Source organism: Aphanomyces astaci (genome assembly GCF_000520075.1).
Source record: "Aphanomyces astaci strain APO3 unplaced genomic scaffold supercont1.47, whole genome shotgun sequence".
Lineage (NCBI taxonomy): Eukaryota > Oomycota > Saprolegniomycetes > Saprolegniales > Verrucalvaceae > Aphanomyces > Aphanomyces astaci.
The window spans coordinates 203847-223949 of NW_009798310.1; the positions used below are offsets into that span (position 1 = coordinate 203847).

Below are 20103 nucleotides of genomic sequence, written 5' to 3' on the forward strand. Positions count from 1 at the left end.
ATTTTTAGTAAATCTTTTACTTCTTATCAATTTTTTGTTCAAAAAAGTCATAAAATGTTAACATACCAATATATATCTGCCATGTATGGAATCCAAATAAATATCTATATCCAACAAAAATATATCTTTCCATTTTGATTGTTCCATCAACCTAGATCCTCAATGGTGGGTTCCGTTACTGGGTCGAAAACGACTTTGAAGTGTCGTGCTCGGCCCCGTCGCCGCCGTCGCCATCTTCCTCCCGTCCTACGTACGCACCACAGTCCACACCTCAACCATCCATCCCCTCACATGAGGTTTCCTGCTTGCAGCATCAAGAAGGATGCTTCCCGCGTCATCTCGTTGGATGAATTGAAGGCGCTCGTTGTGGCGGGCGCTGACACTGACGTGCAGTTCTTGGACACGCGCTCCTCTGACGAATACACGGGTGCGGCGGCCCATGGCAACGCCCGACCCGGTCATGTGCCTCGCGCACTGCACCTTGAGTGGTCCGACACGCTTCAACCCAACGGGCAGTTCAAATCCACGGACGAACTGATCGCGCTCGTGGCGGCCGCCGGCCTCTCCGCCGACCAGCCCGTCGTCACGTACTGCCAGCGCGGCATCCGGGCGGCCCACACGGCGTACGTGCTCGAAGAGCTCTTGGGGTTTCCTGCCGTCCGCGTCTACGAAGCGTCCATGCTGGAGTACTTGAACCAGCCGGATACCAAGGTCGAAAAATAGTAATTTCCATCGCAAGTAGATCTAGACGAACCGTCGCATCCGGTTAATATCCGAAATTCACGCTTCTCTGATTGGTCCATTCCGTGTTGCTCTACATTGAAATTGCAGAAGTCCAGAGTGGAAGTCACCACCAGCAACATGCAGTTGATCTTTGATGGACCGTTTGCTGGCCCCCCTAAACCAGCGCCAAGCACACCACAGTGTCACTACTGTAGCGGCTCGAGACTAAACATGAACGCCGACGATGCTTGCGGGGTATGCAAGCGTCCTGAGATCCCAGCTTGGTTGGCCGTGCCAAAGGTACTGTACAGCACTGTACAGCACCAGTATGCACCATCTTAGCAAAGACAGCAATCGTCTGACATTATAAGTGGACGGCTAGATGCATGTGGGCATGAGATTTATCCTGCGCGGGGCTGTATCCACGTTTGTGGTGCGTACAGTGTCACATTTGCGAGATGAATATCGTGGGTTAGGGTGTGGTCACTGGTATCAACGTATTGAAGCGAACTGTGGATGTGGTCACTGCCAGCAAGTCCACAGCAACGTCACGGCATCCCACGTTTACCAAAAGGGAATTGAGTGCATCTGCGTTACAGTCCAACATGCACGGATTGCCGCTGGAAAGCCACTGGCATGCGACGTGGGATGCGTATGGCTTTTGCCAGCACTGTGGCCTTACGTACCACGTACATCGCATCCCGAACCAGCCCACAATGATGGTTCGTCTTCATCGCATTATATTGTCCTTTTAACCAAAGTTTGTACTCTTGAGCTGATTCTTTGCCAAATCTATCCATCGATTCTTTGTACGGACGTTTGTATGCACAGATCGTCCTGTACCACACTAATTTCAGTCACTTGGTCGAACAGTAGGTAATTTGATTGGCCACTTGATTCATGTTCTGGGTTTTGATTGGTCGATAAATCGATTGTATGTTCAACTTGGTGCTGCTGCTCATTCGATTGAGAACCCAAACACTCCAGTGTCGAATAATCGACTTAACAATACTACCAATAGTATGTATCATCTGTGCTGTGAATGCATGTGTTGAGATTAGGGATCCGTTGCAGAGCAACTCGAGACCGCCAACGTTGCCTTGGAGGAACTCGTGGCTTTGAAACTCAAACGAAAAGCCCAAGGCGCGACGTCGCGGGAGTTGGTGCAGTTGTCCATCCAAGTCAAAACCCACCAACAATCGATTTGGCAACTCCAGCAACTTCGTGAGCAATGCCAAGGGTCGTGGTGCCCACACTGTGGCCACTCGAAATAAGCTGCTACCTCAGCCCATGATTGGGTACCTATGTGAATCCGTCCTCCCACATGAATGTTACTGTAGCCGTATCGAGGTACTGTAATGTGGTGATGCCAGTCAAGTTGATTTGATCATCATGTCAACCCTTGTATTGTCAAGTCGATTCGAAATTCGACTGGGGTCGAATGAACAGCAAGCACCGAATCGATATATCGACCAATCAAAAACCACAACGCGAATCAGTAGGACAAGGAATGGATCGATCGATAGATTTGGCAAAGAATTAGCACCAAAGTCAACCAAATACATATGGGTAAAAGGACAATACCGTATAGTGTATATGTATTGCGACGGATTAATCGATTGCGACTCCTGTAATAACTGATATTTTTCTTGTAATAACTGATATTTACTTGGGAATACGTTGAATATACTTCAAATTTGTATGACGCAATGGATTAACAAACTTTTGAGAACGAGTGTCGGCCGGTTGTGTAATATCACCTGTCGCAATACATATACACTATACGGTATAAGCTTTTATACTAATCGCAAGAGCCAATCAAAAAAGATTTTCACGATTTTGACGGGACCTCTTGGCATAGTAAAACAGGAAATCAACCGGAAACTTCCCTTGGGACCCCTTGTTAAAATACAGTTTCTATTTGGAACAGGCCCTAAAGCACTTTTTGCTTAATTTTAGCTTATGGCGGTGACGTTATCGCCACCTTTTGCATCAGAATTTGCTTGACGACGCGGTAGCTTTGCTTGGCATTCAACCGGACGACGTGGGTCTTGTCATGCTGCACCAGCGTGAGCCAAAACGGCAGCATTTCAGCCAACAGCGTAATTTGAGCTTTGACTTTCTCTATCCACAACAACCCCCATATATTCATACATAGCAATACCCTATATATTAACTATATATATATATATACGTATATAGTACCTGGAACCGGCGCCTTGTTCAGGTGAGTCACAAGCACATCCAATTCAAACGCAGACTTGCCAGTAAACGACACATACGCTTGAATTTGGTCGCACAGTGTGGGCAATGTGGCGATCAACCGATCGGCGCTGTCCACTTTTTGAGTCAGAGCAGTTTTATGCCACTCGGCCGTTCGAACCTATGTAATCAACTGGTTTCAACGTTCATTTTACATGGACATATTCTTTGGAAATCCACGCTATATATAATATATATATATACCTTTTGAACCAGCCAAGCTGGGAGTCCTTGCAGTTCCTTGGGCACTGGTTTGGCCAAGTAATTGGCTTGTTCCAAAGGGGTTAAGGCTGCTGCATGTCGACGTTCCTGCGCTCGAAGCTGCGCCAGTGGCGTCGGACCCAACGCGTCCTCTACTGAAGGTAACGTCGCCTAATAACAATTTAAAATATATATATATATATTTATATATATAAATAAAAAATCTTATTTAATACAATTTCAAATCAAAATCCTTCCTTCTTCAAACACTTTGATGCTTATGGAACCCCATAACGACGTTATGGGTACTTTGATGCTTATGGAACCCCATAACGACGTTATGGGGTAGTAGTAGTAATACTATCCCGAGTACTACTAGTAATAGTAGTAGTCAGTAGTACGTACTATCCTTTACCTCGGGAATGTCCAAATCCAGGGTTTCGGACGTTTTGTTCGCTGCTGCTGTGGCCAATTGCGACACCAGGAGCTTGTTCAGGTTGTTGCAAAACACGGTCATCCGCGTTTGAAACGATGTGGACGTGGGTTTCAGACACAGTTCTGGCCGCGTGAGCTTGTCCGTGGGCTTGGTAAAGGAACACTCGTACGCTTCGGGGTAGATTGTGATGATTCGCGCAAGGTCCGACGTGGAAAACGAGCTACGAAGAAGCTTGAGAGGATGTGCCAGAACAGGCGGGGACGTACCACTTGCACGACGACTCGACAGCGGCCTTGACCAACGGGAAGCTGGCTGTTCGATGGTACAGCGCCATGGTGGTCAAGCTGAACTCGAGCGATGAAAACAAATGGGCGACGTGGACCCCGGACGGAGGCATGTGCTCGCTCAAGTCGAACTCGGCAAACGTTGACGCGTCCATGACTTTGGCCTTCTTCTGCGTATGCTCCACTGTTTCTTCCGCCTACGACATATCCGAAAGGTCATGTCGAGCGCTTCATGGTCCTTCTATGGATGTCCAAAGTACCGCGGCTTCCTCCAATGCGCGCTTGTTGGCGGCGGACTTGGCCGCGCTCCGGTGATTCAGCATCATGGTTGGATTATGGATTCAAAATGGAGCCCCCGATCGTATCCGGAAAGGTCAACGTGCTAATCGGATTTCCATTGGCTGAAATTAGAGTGAATTGAGCATTTGGATTGGCCAATAGTATTATATTCATCACGTCAGTCATGCAGGAGCGCAAGGTGACCGGCAAGTCGCGCGGCGACGATACTAGCGCTGCCGTCCCACGGCATGTGTCGTTCACGGAACATGATGTCCGCTCGTCGCATTACAATGCTTCCCCCACCGCGCTGGAATGGTCAGCAGTGGACAGCCGTGTATCTGCCACGAGCAAATCGTGGCAGATCGCCAACGTCGTCCAGTACGCTTCCTCCCAACATCCATTATCCAGGATACCTGCTGACGATCATGTAGACTGCTTCGACGTGAACTGTTCGACATGTTCCTCCCTTTTGGGTACCCTGACAGCGTCAGCCACGAATACCTGACGTTTCAGCTGTGGGATACGTGTCAGGTAGTTCATTCCCATGCATTTCCATTTTAGGTTTCGTTGACGTCGACCAGTTTAGGCCATGTGCAGCTACCTTCGGGGCGTCCTGGCCACCCAATCCGTCCTGGAGAGTGTCGGGGTCGGCAAAGGTAAACAAATATATGCTCGTTGCTTTCGAATGTCTAAGCAAGTTGCTGCGTAGACTCCGTGACTCCGTTGGCCGCGGCGCTGCAGTGGGTCATGCGAGATGGCTCGGGCATGCTCGGCGGCCTCTTCTTCGCGTACGTCGTCGGCCCCAAGTTCGACGCCAACGTCAAGTTTTGGCGGCTGTATGCGGACGTGATCAACGATTTCGGGTTGACGTTGGGTACGTTTCTGTCAAGCTTCATTTATGTTGTATAGATGAATTTTTATTTATATATTTTATCGGTAGATATGCTGGCGCCGTTCTTTCCCCTCTATGTAACGGAAATCCTCTGCATTTCGTCCGTGTGCAAAGCCATGTGCGGCGTCGCGGCGGGTGCTACCCGGTCGTCCCTCACCGCTCACTTTGCCAAGCACGACAACATGGCCGGTATATACAAAACAGCTCTAAAGTCCATGGCCAACTGGTCATTTCTATGCAATTTGTTTTTATCGTGAATGGATTAAATGTTGGTCTTTGTTGTAAAGTAGTTGATATCAACTACTATTAGGTGGACTCGATTAACAAGTGAAAAAACTGATACACTACTGATCTAGGTAGTAATCGTACTAGTACTACTAGGTAGTACTAGTCAATATTTCGGTATTTGATTGCTCATGGATCGATCTAACCTAAGGTGATATATCATACAGAATGAATGTATGAGGAACAGTTTCAGGTGGTAGAACCACGAATCCTGTGCATTATTTCCATGCTATTCTTGCCAATCTCTACCGAAATATATATAATATTACATTATTTCAAGGATATTCTTGCCCATGTCAATGGATATATATATATTATATATATATTTATCTGGTAGATATTGCCGCCAAGGAAGGGTCCCAGGAAACATTTGTGAACATGGTCGGGTTGGTGTGTGGTATGTACTTTGCCAACGCCGTCAACCAGTCGCGGTCCACGGTGTGGCTGGCTTTTCTCGTGCTCACATTATTTCACGTGATTGCTAATTACAAGGTAAATATATATATATATATATATATATATATCATGATATTTCCTAGATGAGATAGTGTTGAAATATATGTATAGGCTGTGAGTGCCTTGTGCATTCCAACGCTCAACGTACAACGAGCGTTCTTGGCTATTCGTCGGTATCGAAGTGGCACCAAACAGGTATAGTAAGTAGTCTACGCATATACTGCGTAGTCTATATATATTATATATTGTAGTGCTAATATATATATATATATTGTTGTGGTAGTCTTTGTCGGTGGTGGGAATCAACCAGGCCGAAGTGATTTGGGGATCGCGTTTGCCCATTTCATTGGGCAGAAACCTCCCTTCCCATGTTCCGTTGGGATCGTTATTGGCGTTGTATCGGTACAATTCCCACCAACCGCTATTCGGTGTAATATATTCGACGATAATCATATTAACGTGTAGGGACGAACAATACATTTTATGGGTCGACGGATCTGGGCACAGTCATATCTATTTGTCCGTGGATGCCAGCGTAAGTGTTTATATTGCGTTCTCAATGCTCTTGAACCAAATATGTTTACAGTGATATTGTGTATTTCAATCATATTTGGACTTGATTTCGCCAAATAGCGTTCGAATCTATTTAATATTGCACACACTATACCATAAAAAGATTAGTATATATGTGGTTTTGCCCAATGCGGAGGGGTCAAACGTTTGGATTGGTAGAAATTCGACATCACGTGATTTGATTGGCTCAGGCGGTTCTTTAATCGATTCTCCTAAGACATTCGATTCGGCTGAGGGCTATTGTCGAATCGATTTGACCATAAATATCTATCTACTGTTGAATGTGTGGTATGATTGGTGGCTGGATAATAGATATTTCATTTAAATCGGATATCATCTAAATTTCGAGTCATTTCACCAAATTGCATTTGGTGTAATTTAATGTTTGTACAATTTATTTTATACAGCGATTATTTGTTTGATTTTGCCCAATGCCGAGGGACCTGGGTCGAATCAAACGTTTGGATTGGTTGAAATTTGAGAGGACGTGATTTGATTGGCTGAGTCGATTCTTTAATCATCCAATCCCTTCAGACTTTCGATTGTTTTGCTCCTGTTTCGAATCGATTTGACAATATATTGAACCATTCTACGCTTTAGCCAAGTGATGAACTGCGCGCGTTCTACCACGCTGTGATCCTACTCGACCAATCCACGAGGTCGTCCAGTGCCGCGTACGCCATGATGCACCAGGAATTCCCTCACTTTTACGACACCATGGCCCAACTCGACTGGAAACTCACGCACGTGCCGCTGGGAGCAGGATATATTCGATACAACTGGACGAATTGAATCGACCAAGCAACTAGCGTCCACTGAAGGGATAGGATACTGATAACGCGAATAAAGCAGAACGTGTGCATTGTACTTCGATTGGTATTCAAAATATATAAATATATATATATTCGGTGAAATTTGGACTGGATAGCTATAATAGCTGCTGATTCGAGACTCGATTTTGGTGACATATTCAGCTAATTCAATCTATCGTATACAAATTGGAAGATGTACAGATTTTCGGTTGGGTCAAACATTGATGATTGTTGATTGGTGCAAATATCGGAATAGTTTAATTTGATTGGCTGTAAAGTACATTCGTCTATTGCACATTTGAGATAAGATTCAGGTTGTGGAACTCATGTCAAAAGTGGAAATTTTTTAACTTTCGGTGAAGTGTTTAAGATGCGGAAATGAAATTTTCACAACTTGCGCAAGTTCTACTTTTAACAAGATTCAGATACGGATATTAACCGAACGAGCGTGATTTGGACGAGATGTCATGGGCAAAAGTAGTTGAGGGGCGTTGATAAGCAGCCAGTAGAACCTCGAATATATGGCAGGACCACGCATAAATGTATGTAAGATATTACTACTCGTATCCGAATCGGTGTCTTATAAGGGACTACTCAACATGTTCACTCCAGTTGCTTGGTTCCCTGCTCGAAAGAGTGACAACCAGGGGTTTTCAAATAACGTTATCTATCTATCATTTTACCTATTCTCAATAAGTGGGATGATAAATTACGTATCTTTCCTGGAGGATGAAAAATATCATCTTTTTTTTTCGTGGCGCATGGGAATAAATTATTTATTAGTACGCACATGAGAAAGAATAAATTATTCGAATAACTTAAATATCTCAAAGATCTTGAAGTTCGTGCTATTGAATCGGGACGTGCACTTGTAACACGCAATTAACGTGTTACAAGTGCAGTTCGCAAAGATAGCATATTACAATGAAGGCTTTCCTTCTTGCGCATTTCGCCAACTTAAACGGCGATCGCACTCAAAAATGACCATCACTCTCACGAACTTGCTGATTCGCTCAAACTTTGATCATCACAATTTCGAGGCCGAAGTGACCCACAATAGGAGATAGACTGGACTGCCTTTGGATGGAGCAATAGAGCGTATTTCGTTGTTTGTCAGTCTATGGTTAAATTTACATCCGAATACATTTTGGTTTGAACTATTGGGAATTATCCTGTCATTTGGAATTGCCGTTATAGTGAAGTTAACTATTTTTTCTAGTGTTGGGAAAAGGTAACTTCTCTATTTTGGTGGTGGCGCAAAAAATTATTTGCCGTTAGTATATTATAAATAGATTATTTTCTAAGCATCCCTGGTGACAACTCCTCGCTCGGTTAGCCGCTCCGCCCCCAATTCTAGGCGTCAAGATTTCGCTTTGTCCAAAGGTATGTATTATATGGATAGATTAAGTGACTCGAGGAAGTCACCTCTTTTGACTTGCACGAGCTATGTATGTTCATTGCCTAAATAAATGTATCGGACCGCCGATGCGGGCTTAACGTTATGCCACTGAGTCACCAGTATCTGAGCATATTATCCGTATTCTACTATCTTAAAACTTGAGACACTTTTGAGATAACAAACCTCAATGCCTCCTGCGATTCCCAAAAGTTCTGATTTCCAATGTATAGGGGGTTGTTTACTAACTATTCAGGAAATTGGGCATCTTCTCTCAATCGAGTTGTTCGGAAAACACTTTATTGGAACGGATTTGACAATTCTATAGGACTTTGAATAAATTCATGAACGAAAATTACAAGAGTTGTTGGCATGACCAGAAAACCATAAACCCATATATACCGATAACAGCAAAAAAAAAACGAGAACTGACAAGGATTCAACGTTAGTTTATGTGGTTTCTGGTATGGAGTTTTGAATGCGACGAACTTGGTCAACAATTGGTGACGAATTATCGGTATATGGGGGGATAGAATGGCAGTGGCGTGCTATTATTCTTTACGGGTATTGTCGTTTTACTCAAAATTTGGTTGACTTTTCTGCTGATTCTTTGCCAAACCTATCGATCGATTCTTCTTTATCCTGACGTTTGTATGTAAAGATCGTCCAGTATCACACTCATTCCGTGGTGAATTGGTCGAAGAGTGGATAATTTGATTGGCCACTTGATTTGAGTTCTGTGTTTTGATTGGTCGATTTATCAATTGTCTGCCGATTTCGTGTTAAATAATTGACTTGACAATAATTAATACAACGGGAGATTGCAATTTATAAACTAATAGCGGGTTAATGCAGCATAAAAAACTGAAGCAGCGCAATGTCTTCGCCGCCCATGTCGCTCGTGGGGGACACGATCATCTCATCGGGGGGTGGCGTCATACTCATGATCGTGGGGCTGTTGTCATAATGCAGTCCAAGTGGCAAGCCAAGTGGCAGGCCGAGTTGCTCGGTGAACGAGTGGCTATAAAAGTCCAACGGTACTATCGTTGCTGGGGCCGTTGCTGCTATGGGGGAGGGGGGCTTCTTTTGGGCGAGGCGGTCGGTGCGGTACTTGGTGTCGCTCTTGCGTTTGATGCTGTTTTGCTTGGCGCGGTGGAATTCGCACAGCAGCAGCGGGCGGCCGCTTCGTTTCATCGCGCGGGCCAGTGGACACCGTCCGGTTTTGTACCTGCATCGCATGTCTGGGGGGACAGCTCCCCCGCCAGCCGCACTCGCGATCGCTTGTTCATATGATCGCTGGTGCTGGAGATGCGAACGTCGGGAAGGACGACTAGATTCGCAATTGCTGGTTGATGGTGAGGGTGGTGGTGATTGATGGCTGTGTGGTGTCGTGGCCAAAGGCAGTCCTCTGTGCTGTGTTTTGCCGCCGGCGGGCTCGACGGTTGGTGCTTCTGCCTTGAGATACGGGGGAGTGGAATGGCGCGTAAGCTCGTTGGTTGGACTCGCGTGCGGCGACCTGTGCTCGTTGCACGTGTCGAGTGATTTGACCTTGGTTGATGTGGACACGAGGAGCTTCTCCCGCGCTGGTCCGACGTCGTCCTTCAGCAGCCTATTCATCTTGATGCATTCACCACGAAGAAACAAATATAAGGGCAACTTGAAGGTTCACTTTTGAATCGAGTGGGTTTATCACAACGATCAGTATACAAACATCAAATTCATTTTGAATCTTTATTTATAGGTTGGTCGCACAATCCAGCAACCACATGGCGCGCGTTCAACTCAAACAACGATTTTCCGCGTATTTGAACCAATCCGAAGAATTTGCCCAGAGTCGGCACCACCACAACGATAATATTGCACGAGGACTGAGTGAACTATGAAAGGATTAAGTACTGGGTTGCCGCGCTAACGTGCCTTGCGCCAAGTAAAACGGCAATGAAATCAACAGATGATTAGTCCAAGTAACTAGATACATTAGAGTATATGTTGACGACTGACGGTGAGTAGGTTTGGTAACCTGCGAGAATTCCAAGGAATCGGATACAGCATTTTTCGGAAAAATCTGCGACTGCAGAACGTTCCTGTCAGAATCCGGGAAGGCCCTGGCTCCAAACGAGGGGGAAGTGCAATCTAACAGTAAACCAACGATGGCACGACGAGGACTTGGGGGCACCTTAATCGTTGTTATCTACTAGTACAGTACGTAGTAGTACACCCTAAATGTGATCCCAACGTACTATAGTACTTCATGTTGGCATTGCCTTTTAGAATCTATTTTAAGCCATCACGTGTCGCTAAAAACGTGGCGCGACCATCCTTCATACTATCCAGCGTACGCCAAGCTCTTCACTAACATGCGGCACACTGCATTCAACTCGACAGATCTAACTACTGGTACAGTAGTTTCACAATGAGGGGGCTTTCATGGTAAAGGCCGTTGGCGATGATCCCAATATTTGGCTAGTTATTTCATTGTCATGAGGGGATTACAGGCTTACTCTCCACCTCGGTGGGGATTGGGGGTGATGCCTTCGCTTGTGCATAACTATCGAACTTGCTATTCCTAACCATCCATGTACCCACATTTCTTTCTAACTTAACTGCAAACGCGTTGTCCCCACATATTGTTTTGTCTGGATTGTATTACTTCGTAGTTGTGGTATTAATATATTGGATAACGCGTCCCTCCCACATTTGTTTTGTCTGGATCGTATTACAGTAGTATCGGGTGTATATTGTGGGTAGCTGAACTGAAGACCTGTCTACCAAGTTGAATAACCCCAAAACGCCGAGATTGAAAAAACAGTCGACCTCGGTGTTTTTAGCTAGGTGTATCGGGGTCCGCGCACACTCCAGTATTTTTGATTCTTCAATATTATTGGTGGAAAACCCATGAATAATCTACTGTGATTGGTCAAGCAAAGTCGTGCAGAATTGCAAAATGGCTGCCGTCGTCCAAAGTGTACAGTAGCAAAGTAGCTTTACCACAGCTTTTTAGTACAAACTCTGGACGACAGCAATCATCATCGTAACGATACTAGGCATCCACTTTGTGTCGCAAACATCCAAAATATTTCATGACGAGACCAATATATTTCGCTTAAGTTAATTGTTAACGCAATGGGTGTATTTATGGATGCTTGCGAATCTAACTGAGCTAATCATGAAATATACTGGCAGTCCGCGAAAGGTAACGAGTGAATTCGACGTTCCCACGAAACTAACAAAAATAAATGTAAATGCCGAGGTCGCGAAATATAATGAAGCTCCACGAATTTAAATGGGACTCCACGAAATACACCAGATATTTTTCGAAATTATCCCCGCAAAATGGTGTAGTCTTTCCGTGTTGCGTCACACAACGGCTCTTGTTCTACGCGCCAAGATCTGTCACATGGCAACCATTTCTCAACTTGCCACGGTAGGTATAACGAGAAGTCTCACCAGGTGTGACGATGAACTCCACTTAACTGCGGGTGATAAATGCCCAAGTCCCCACTTTATGGTACTACTACCAATATGGAAATAATTGATTGATGCTACCAATATGGAAATAATTGATTGATGTGCCCATTGTACCTCGGCTAAAATAGGTTATTTATTGTCTGGACTATAGGTATACTTACTTCCAAATAGATAATTTCATAAGGAACCTGAAACGATTCCCAGAATACCCTTGAAGTTATAGGACAATAAGTGACAGTGTTGCTCATTATATTATTATAGCTCTATCTATAGAATTATTATCCGTTTACACAGGATTAGACGAAAATTAGGTGGTACAGTAAAATACACAATAACGTTACCGTTATAATTAAAACTGTAAGTGGTAAATCTGCTGTTACTGATCGAACTCTGCCGGATACAATCTCCACCACTTCTGGGGGATTTATTTTTAATTTTATTAAAGATTTATATAAATTTAAAAAGCTTTTTTTTCTTTAAAAATAAATTATTAAAATTTAATAAAATATTTTTAGACTTGTTTGTGCCGTGTCCAGACACACATTTTTTATTAATTTCCAGCTATTTCGTCCGTTTATCGCCAGTCCTAACTCGTAGTGTCGTACTGGTCGTGGGTTTTGCCGTCCAAAAAGTTGTGAAATCGTTTGCGAGAGTCGCATGTGAACCACATGCTCATGAGATACCGGGCGCCCGTTTCCACTTGACGGACCTAAGATATCGTTCAATTTTTCTCCACATATATTTGTATACCACAGGAACATATTTATTACTAATATACAATAGCTGGGAAGATCCTCGTTGGATTATCATTACAATTACCATGGGACACTGATTGCGTACCTCGTGCAAGTTCTCCATGCCAGAGGTAAACATCATGAGGCGTCCTATTAATTATTATTCTGTCAAATAATGGATAAATATCAGCATAATTTTATAATCACGGAAATACCTTGTGCAGGTTCCACGGTAATATTTTTATCCTTATCCAAGAATGCAAACAAGCCACCCGTGAACTCGACGCCATAGTCCGCCAAGTACAACAGCCCAGAATAGTCGTAATGACGAGTATTGTTCTTGTCTACGTGGGCGTGCCTACCCATCGGAAAATATTAATATTTGTGCATAGACACACCAACAGAATTTTTTTTTTTTTATGGTAAACGGGAATATATTAGTATGTCAATAAAGACCCTGAAACTCCAACCCCTGAAACCAATCCTAGTACGAAAAACAGACAAAAAAATATTTATATGGCGAATAGTACATATTATATGTCCATAGAAACCCCGAAACCCAAAATCCCCGAAACAAAACAGAGAAAAAACTATAATATACGTTGTAAATACTTCGTATTATTACACAGTCGTTACTAGTATGTCCATAGAAACCCCGAAACCAGTCAGAAAAATATTTAATAATATGATTCGAAATAGTATTGAATATGTGGTCATAGAAATCTTGAAACCAAGCAGAAACAAAAATAGTCTTATTACTGGAAATACAAGAAAATATGGATTTATATATATATATATTTACTGTATAGTAACATACCAGTATTCATCGTGCATTTCCTGCGGCACCCACGATGCGTTGCCAATGAGTCGGGTGAGAAATGTCGGCGCTGTGAAATATAGCGTAGCCAGACGGAACTCGTCCATGATCGCAAGGCGAATGCTTTCAATCACACTAAATACCACCACATTATAAGTACAATATGTTCTTGTATCGAGGAGAGGTCGTACTCTCGATACAAAGTGTATTGCTCCGTGGTGAACTGCACTGGCGGGTCTTGCCGATACAAGTTGATGAGTCCGTTGCCGTCCTTTACATAGCCTATACAAGAGGAAGTGAATTCCCATCGTCGGATGGGATGGTCAACTGAGTACATGCCAGTGTTGATGTCCATGATCGTGGGGCCGCCGAGGGTAGACCGGCCTTGCATTCCGTGGTCGGCAATATCGCGCAACGCGTCCACGACGGCTGGCGAGACGAAGTTGTCGCGCAGCGCTCGGCCACACTTGGCCCGCTTGTGGCACCCTTGCACGAACGGCTGGTACTGCAACAATCGACATAATGATGATGAGAGAGAAGGATTGAGGATTGAAGAGGACCTGTTTGGAGCATGTGACGTTCCATCGAATGCGCGCGGGGGCAGTCGACGTTGGCATCCCCACATGGTGTTGATGCTGTTGCGTCGACCGAGTTTGGAAGCGCAGCCACGCAGCGAGCAATCCAAACACTACTGCGAGACCCCAGAAGACCCGAGAAGACGACAAAGAGGACGATGGGGTGGCTGCTGCTTTGTTCAGAGGTGTCTTCTTGGTAGACGCCGCCGCCACTATTCTCGTTGCTTTGTTCGCTGCCTTGGCCATGTTTGCTTTCAAATGGACTTTCACAATGGCTTGATTTCATTGGACAAGATCATTTTGCATTGTTTTTATATATAATGTGATTTGCGTTTTATTCATTCGGTTGAAATCCCGAAACCCCGTCACATGACAGCTTGACATCAACTTCAACCTCGTCGACGAACGTCGTCGCAACACCTGCGTGCTGGACCTAGCCATATTCACCAACACTTCGACCACATTTCAAAGGTTGCTTGCAAAGTCATCATTGTTCAGGTGACAACACGTTAGCGCTCAGGAGGCCAGCGGCAGAAGGATTTAGCCAATCAGATTGCAGGAAACCGTCCTAAACGTCGAATTAGTGTGTGAATTCAATTAGTGTGATACCAATGACCACAGACAATAGAATTCAGTACAAAGAATCGATCGATACGATTTGACGATTTGTCAACCCAAAAGTCCAAAGTTTGGGTAAAAGGACAATATCAGGTCGAAATCCCAGCGCTTTTGGTGGTTGTGGTGTGGAATATGCATCGGCACTTCAGCAAAACGATGCGGGGAGAGGCATGGACATATCAGCTTAGCAGTGGCGCGGGGTTTGAGCAGTCGCACCAAGCACTGTTTAGTGAAATCCTTTTTCTGTTGATTTTTATTGTATTTATTACTTCAAGTATACTAGTAATATTTAAGCGTGATGTGTACTGTAATATATATCGTATACGACGACACAGCCGCGAATGGCCACTTACTCTAAGGAGAGTTTGCCCAGAACGACTCGAACAAGATGTGTTGAACTTGTTGAGATTGGATAGAAATATACTGTATGAGGTTTGATATTGTAGATTCAGTACGAATTTCCGGACCCCGCCCAATCGAATCTTGCTCTATTTACACCACCACCAGTGCATGACGTGGCAGAGTCACTCGTCTTGTCGTGTCTGCGCAACGCTGCGTGCGGGGCCGAGCCAATATATCAAACCGGAAATCCTGGTGCTGTTTGCGGCCAAGTTCACTTACTTCCACGCGGAGCAGTTCAACTGATTGCTTGGAAATGGCCGAAGCCACGCTCGTGGTCACGAGGTACGCGGTCGCCCAAGGCTCTGGTCGTCCGGCGAGGCGTCCTCGAGAAGGCCCGTCGGTTCGAGGTCGTGCCGGCGGTCGCCCGAACGACGCCTCGTACCATGTCCACGTTACCGGGTTAGGGTACCAGATAACGATACAAGGATGGTCACGTGGGGTAAATCTGGATACTGGAACCGCCCGGAACTCACAGCCGCAACCGTTTACACAAAAAAAAGCCCAAGAAGGATTACCCAATTAACATAACCATTCGTCCAAACTAACGACTGCTCGTACATGGCAAAACGCTGTTCTTTGTCGAATGTCCGACATGATGGCCATTGACGACCGGAGGGTGAGTCCGCAGAACGGGGCCTACGACGCCGTTCGCCTGGGGAATGTGTGTCGGGTGCTAACAGGCCAACAGAAGGTGGTCGTCGCCGAGCTCAAGCTGGACATGTGTGTATAGTAACCACAGGACACGCAATCGTTGCGTCTGTCTGCGACAAGTTGTTTGGCGCGAGAACTCGTTCACTCCAACCCTCCACGATCGGCCGAAATCGGTACTGTAAACTACGTCGGGCAAGATTCAGAGGGGCTTAAATGGTGCAATTAGACCTCTTGACCAATTGTGTTATAGTAACCACAGGACCAAGAGAACCGACTTGTCGAAGGATCGCAGTGTGGTGGAGCAACACAAGGAACGCATCTAGCATGCCGTGCTCATTGGATATATATGAGTAGAGGATGTAGGCGGGCGTGGAATTCTACTACTCGTTTAGTGGCAGATTTGGAACTAAGTTACTTACCATAATGTTCTGTACACGCATGACATACATGGACTGATTCTTGTGGAAATCATAATAAACACATGCGACAACGTCACAGTGCACTTTTTTGCAGTCACACAGCTATGTAATAGCTGTGATACAGTGCAATTCAGCACTATCTGTCGTTACAGTGTACAAACCCAATAACAGAATAACCGTACAATAGTCATGGCACTTTTGATCAATCCTGCTACCGTTACTACTCGCTATGGACGATTCGATCAATTAGTAGTTTCGCCCGCAACGTCCTTAGTAGTACTAGAGTTGTTCTCCGGTAACTGCGATACAGTGTTCCGGGGTGTTTCTGGAACTGCGATACAGTCCTGTAGGACTACTTCGGGATACAGTATTCCTGTGTAACTGAAGTTGATTTCTACATATAGCAACATGGAGAAGACGACACAGCCAAGTGTATTACACAAGAATCGGCAGAAGGATTTAGCCAATCAGATGGCAGGAAACAACCATCGTCAACGTTAAATTAGTGTATGACTTTAATTAGAGTGATACCAATCGCCACAACTGTTTTACATACAAATATTCAGTACAAGCAATCGATCGATAGATTTGTCGATTCATGACCAAAGTCAGCCAATATATTTGGGTAAAACGACAATAAAAGTAATACAGCCCACCGTCCTCCCCCCAGCCACAGCGTAACATATGCATATTGATTGGTCTTTTGAGCTTCAATATACATATAATACCCTCTCGTTCCTTCCAAAGTCGACACTAATCTCAAGATAAATAACGCTAGGCCGTGGCGTTTCGACCAGGAGTCAGCTCCCGACGTAGCAGCCGCCTAAACTTGGCCATCGCAGCTTTAAAGTACGCTTGCTGCTCGTGGTACCGCGTCTGGCCGTTGGCCGCTCGCGTCGATCGCTCCGCCGGCGTCAGCGCCAGCACGCGGTCCACAGTGTCACAGATGAGCTCGTGCTCGACGTTGAACTCTGTCCCAGGCCCCATCAGCACCTTATCGCCAGTCCACCGCGCCCACACGCCCGTGATGAGCGCCCCCGAAGCCTCGTCAATAAATTCGTTCATGGGCGCGCCATCCGTCGTGAGCACCAGCGCCCCCGCCGCCCGCGCCTGGTTGATATAGTGGCCAAACCTACCCCACGTTGTTTGGTATTAGGCTGTACATATAGTACATCGTAGTCGTACTATTCATCATGGTAGAGTAGGAATCGTACTACTAGTCATCCTATCGACTGTAGTAATACTAGTACTACTAGTAGAAGTAGGACGCGGGATGCTAGTAGAAGTAGTACTAGTAGTAGAAGTACTAATCGAGAACCGTACCCTTCCGAGATGCTAGGGCAGACGATGGCGGACGTTTCAAGCATCATCTTGCCGTACATGGGGGGAGTGACAAACACTCCGCTGTGGTACTGGACATTTAGCATGGGACGCCCGTCGCGAAGGTGCCGCCAATACGTGTCGTTGGACCCGCCGTCGCTCGAGTAGATGGAAATCGGCGGAAAGTCTGGCCGAGAGCTCCAGCAATCTAATAGTTCGATCGTGTTCTTGAGCGTGCTGTGGCCGTTGGCGTGGAAGAAGGTCAGGTTCTCCCAGTTGCGCGGGGCAGCAGAATATGTGACAGGGTCGGCTTTTGCGGCTTCCTTTGCGAGCACCGTGGGGTCGCTTGTCGTGTGCGACGTGTAGTACACGGACGTGTTGCGGCGGTTGTTGTCGTCGCGGTCATACCTATAATATCCATGTCAAGATGGGGTATCACAGCAATGACCAAGTAAGTATTGTGCTTTCGAGTGAATTTTCATTGTGTTGTGGCGTGGTTTCTCATTGGAATTTAAATCGATTTGATTGGCTACTTCAGATGAGCTCAAAATTATTAACCAATCAAAACCTTCTCAATGAAATTCAACCAATCAGATCGATTGTGGATCGGTTTGGTCGGCACGATTCGATTGCACCCCTTCCCCAAATTTGTATCTAATCGACAATATGTACTAGGGAAGTTATTGTAGGCAGAACGTACATAAAGTTGTTGAATATACAAAACATAACATAGGTGAGATGTACAATTTATATATATATCCCCTACAAATACAAGAACTACATATAAAATAAATATTTTAATCATGTCTACAACATATATAATGAATATACATATATATATATCCAATATACATTGTATATATAATTTAATGATATATTGAACGTTTGAGACTACTTCCGTATGCAAACATGGAGACACACATGTCAATATGGTAGCACCACGGATAGGGAGCATTCATATTATCAATAATGCATTTATATTTTAGTTGAATAATATATATTATCCATAACGTATATTCGTCATAACATTAAGAAATATCATACTCAAATCATGGAAATACAAACAAATAAGCACGGAATAACGATATATATACGAAATAGAAGAGCGTCATGCAGCGTACATACCATTGTGTGATACGCTGGTACGCGTCTTTGGTTTTGGCCAAAACGTAGTCGACGCGGTGGTAGTGGGAGGCTTGGAGCTCGTACATTTCGACGTTAGGCATGAGGATGAGCTTCTTGGTCGATGGAAAGTCATGGCGATCGGGAAGGCCGTCCCAGTAGTGGTTCATGAGGATCACGGCAGTGTGCGGACACAGGTCGTGGTACGAGTACGTCTTGCCTACACAGGATGCAAGTTGAGGGGGGGATGGCGACGAGAAAGGACAACAGTACCGTCGATGTGGAAGTCGATTTCGTAGACCCACATGGGCATCGCACGGGTCTCTAGGAACTTGACGTACGCCATGGCGTCTTCGCAGTACCCATAGGATCGGATGCCGATTGGAAGGAAGACCTCGGCTTCGGGACACCGCATGACTTCAGCGAGGATGTCGTCCGAGATGGATTCGCGCAAAAGGGGAGATTGCATGTACCGCCCAGAGAGGATCGTTTCTGATTGCGCGAGACAGTCTGTCATGAGCTTGTTCATGTGCAGTAGGTCGTTGTCTTGTACATCGTCCAGAAGTGGTTGAAACGCGTGTCTCGGCGGCGAAGACGACAACGCAGCTCTGTACGCCATGAACACGTCGACGGACTGGAACAGCACAAGCACCCCTATGCATCCAATGAGGATCCATCGGAACCCAGGAACGTTCATGCTGGTTGCAGCCTTAGTCTCGCAGCCTTAGTCTCGCAGCCTTAGTCAAGGCGGCGGTGTCGGTAGGACGTACAGTAGTCCTGATTTACTTGAAGTTCATTTCCTAGAAGTACGATCGTACATAAATGAACAGGGTGTGGTCGACGCTGATTGGATATTATTGGATTCATCGGACTATTAATATTAATATGATCATACTAACTCCAAATACGAAACTCAGAAACATATGTCGGAGGTTGGGGAATTGCCCTTTACCCTGTACCTAATAATAGATTCATTATCCGTACGAAAGTGCTTTATGGCAAGTCTACGGGTAAGCTTACAGTTAACACGAGACCATCGAGGACCGTATCAATTTTCAGGGGGAGTTGAGAGACAAAAAACCTTTACCAGTGCATTCAAAATCAATTCATACAAGTATTATTCGGAAGCAGGTTATTAGACAACAATATCCGTAAGAATGCTCTGGTCGTCGTCGCTTTCTTCATCGTCACTTGACTCGTCCTCTCCAGGCAGCGCGGGTTCATTCACAGCTTCGTCGGCAGCTTCCAGCTCGACAAGGTATGCACTGAGTTCAGACACTTTCTTCTTCGTGTGACTGATGCATCGATAGATCACGTCACTTGGTACGACCCCCCAACGCAATGTCCAACCGCCGCCGGACATCCTCCATCGTCGTCT

At 45.3% G+C, this 20103-nt stretch overlaps 8 protein-coding genes across 11 annotated transcripts; 3 read left to right on the plus strand and 5 right to left on the minus strand.

Annotated features, from left to right (window-relative positions):
* Positions 1-291: 291 nt before the first annotated feature.
* H257_13300 (hypothetical protein) lies at positions 292-723 on the plus strand (the record flags this gene model as incomplete). The annotated part of the gene is made up of 1 exon (XM_009840777.1): positions 292-723. One exon carries the CDS (start codon positions 292-294, stop codon positions 721-723), a length of 432 nt encoding a protein of 143 aa, XP_009839079.1.
* A 105-nt stretch (positions 724-828) lies between these two features.
* H257_13301 (hypothetical protein) lies at positions 829-2123 on the plus strand. Its single transcript, XM_009840778.1, has 4 exons — positions 829-1023; positions 1106-1156; positions 1200-1445; positions 1785-2123. Exons 1-4 carry the CDS (start codon positions 862-864, stop codon positions 1995-1997), a joined length of 672 nt encoding a protein of 223 aa, XP_009839080.1. The 5' UTR covers positions 829-861; the 3' UTR covers positions 1998-2123.
* A 478-nt stretch (positions 2124-2601) lies between these two features.
* H257_13302 (hypothetical protein) lies at positions 2602-4240 on the minus strand. The gene is made up of 6 exons (XM_009840779.1): positions 4167-4240; positions 3889-4103; positions 3602-3842; positions 3190-3357; positions 2929-3106; positions 2602-2847 (listed from the first exon to the last, which is right to left on the minus strand). Exons 1-6 carry the CDS (start codon positions 4230-4232, stop codon positions 2684-2686), a joined length of 1032 nt encoding a protein of 343 aa, XP_009839081.1. The 5' UTR covers positions 4233-4240; the 3' UTR covers positions 2602-2683.
* Positions 4241-4361: 121 nt separating this feature from the next.
* H257_13303 (hypothetical protein) lies at positions 4362-7257 on the plus strand. 3 transcript variants are annotated; one of them, XM_009840782.1, is made up of 10 exons: positions 4362-4563; positions 4617-4716; positions 4772-4841; positions 4895-5059; positions 5126-5266; positions 5700-5854; positions 5930-6013; positions 6102-6220; positions 6284-6353; positions 6992-7257. In XM_009840782.1, exons 1-10 carry the CDS (start codon positions 4370-4372, stop codon positions 7181-7183), a joined length of 1290 nt encoding a protein of 429 aa, XP_009839084.1. In that variant the 5' UTR covers positions 4362-4369; the 3' UTR covers positions 7184-7257. The 3 variants fall into 3 exon arrangements, with proteins under 3 accessions (XP_009839084.1, XP_009839082.1, XP_009839083.1); XM_009840781.1 differs by lacking the exon at positions 4362-4563 and having other exon boundaries at positions 4572-4716; XM_009840780.1 differs by lacking the exons at positions 6102-6220; positions 6284-6353; positions 6992-7257 and having other exon boundaries at positions 5930-6064.
* A 2113-nt stretch (positions 7258-9370) lies between these two features.
* Positions 9371-10275, minus strand: H257_13304 (hypothetical protein). Its single transcript, XM_009840783.1, has one exon. The coding sequence runs from the start codon at positions 10214-10216 to the stop codon at positions 9446-9448; it is 771 nt and encodes a 256-aa protein (XP_009839085.1). The 5' UTR covers positions 10217-10275; the 3' UTR covers positions 9371-9445.
* A 2308-nt stretch (positions 10276-12583) lies between these two features.
* H257_13305 (hypothetical protein) lies at positions 12584-14452 on the minus strand. Its single transcript, XM_009840784.1, has 7 exons — positions 14179-14452; positions 13958-14123; positions 13810-13900; positions 13619-13753; positions 13017-13159; positions 12908-12951; positions 12584-12776 (listed from the first exon to the last, which is right to left on the minus strand). Exons 1-7 carry the CDS (start codon positions 14437-14439, stop codon positions 12654-12656), a joined length of 963 nt encoding a protein of 320 aa, XP_009839086.1. The 5' UTR covers positions 14440-14452; the 3' UTR covers positions 12584-12653.
* Positions 14453-16978: 2526 nt separating this feature from the next.
* H257_13306 lies at positions 16979-19517 on the minus strand. Of its 2 annotated transcripts, XM_009840786.1 has the most exons (4): positions 18999-19517; positions 18729-18945; positions 17607-18011; positions 16979-17415 (listed from the first exon to the last, which is right to left on the minus strand). In XM_009840786.1, exons 1-4 carry the CDS (start codon positions 19420-19422, stop codon positions 17058-17060), a joined length of 1404 nt encoding a protein of 467 aa, XP_009839088.1. In that variant the 5' UTR covers positions 19423-19517; the 3' UTR covers positions 16979-17057. The 2 variants fall into 2 exon arrangements, with proteins under 2 accessions (XP_009839088.1, XP_009839087.1); XM_009840785.1 differs by having other exon boundaries at positions 16979-18011.
* A 343-nt stretch (positions 19518-19860) lies between these two features.
* On the minus strand, positions 19861-20088 carry H257_13307 (hypothetical protein; the record flags this gene model as incomplete). Its single annotated transcript, XM_009840787.1, has 1 exon — positions 19861-20088. The coding sequence occupies one exon, from the start codon at positions 20086-20088 to the stop codon at positions 19861-19863; it is 228 nt and encodes a 75-aa protein (XP_009839089.1).
* Between the last annotated feature and the right edge of the window lie 15 nt (positions 20089-20103).

What these genes read in the sequence shown, in the direction of transcription:
- H257_13301 (XM_009840778.1), top strand. Translation starts at nt 862, where the DNA reads ATGCAGTTGATCTTTGATGGACCGTTTGCTGGCCCCCCTAAACCAGCG. An exon ending in CTTGGTTGGCCGTGCCAAAG is followed by an intron (nt 1,024 to 1,105) that starts GTACTGTACAGC and finishes GTGGACGGCTAG; the next exon opens with ATGCATGTGGGCATGAGATT. An exon ending in GGGCTGTATCCACGTTTGTG is followed by an intron (nt 1,157 to 1,199) that starts GTGCGTACAGTG and finishes ATCGTGGGTTAG; the next exon opens with GGTGTGGTCACTGGTATCAA.
- H257_13302 (XM_009840779.1), bottom strand. Translation starts at nt 4,232, where the DNA reads ATGATGCTGAATCACCGGAGCGCGGCCAAGTCCGCCGCCAACAAGCGC. An exon ending in GCGCATTGGAGGAAGCCGCG is followed by an intron (nt 4,104 to 4,166) that starts GTACTTTGGACA and finishes GATATGTCGTAG; the next exon opens with GCGGAAGAAACAGTGGAGCA. An exon ending in GAACAAGGCGCCGGTTCCAG is followed by an intron (nt 2,848 to 2,928) that starts GTACTATATACG and finishes TGTTGTGGATAG; the next exon opens with AGAAAGTCAAAGCTCAAATT.
- H257_13303 (XM_009840782.1), top strand. Translation starts at nt 4,370, where the DNA reads ATGCAGGAGCGCAAGGTGACCGGCAAGTCGCGCGGCGACGATACTAGC. An exon ending in GAGTGTCGGGGTCGGCAAAG is followed by an intron (nt 4,842 to 4,894) that starts GTAAACAAATAT and finishes GTTGCTGCGTAG; the next exon opens with ACTCCGTGACTCCGTTGGCC. An exon ending in CGATTTCGGGTTGACGTTGG is followed by an intron (nt 5,060 to 5,125) that starts GTACGTTTCTGT and finishes TTTTATCGGTAG; the next exon opens with ATATGCTGGCGCCGTTCTTT.
- H257_13304 (XM_009840783.1), bottom strand. Translation starts at nt 10,216, where the DNA reads ATGAATAGGCTGCTGAAGGACGACGTCGGACCAGCGCGGGAGAAGCTC.
- H257_13305 (XM_009840784.1), bottom strand. Translation starts at nt 14,439, where the DNA reads ATGGCCAAGGCAGCGAACAAAGCAACGAGAATAGTGGCGGCGGCGTCT. An exon ending in CAATACACTTTGTATCGAGA is followed by an intron (nt 13,754 to 13,809) that starts GTACGACCTCTC and finishes GGTGGTATTTAG; the next exon opens with TGTGATTGAAAGCATTCGCC. An exon ending in GCATGGAGAACTTGCACGAG is followed by an intron (nt 12,777 to 12,907) that starts GTACGCAATCAG and finishes ACGATATCTTAG; the next exon opens with GTCCGTCAAGTGGAAACGGG.
- H257_13306 (XM_009840786.1), bottom strand. Translation starts at nt 19,422, where the DNA reads ATGAACGTTCCTGGGTTCCGATGGATCCTCATTGGATGCATAGGGGTG. An exon ending in AATCGACTTCCACATCGACG is followed by an intron (nt 18,946 to 18,998) that starts GTACTGTTGTCC and finishes CATCCTGTGTAG; the next exon opens with GCAAGACGTACTCGTACCAC. An exon ending in TGCCCTAGCATCTCGGAAGG is followed by an intron (nt 17,416 to 17,606) that starts GTACGGTTCTCG and finishes AACGTGGGGTAG; the next exon opens with GTTTGGCCACTATATCAACC.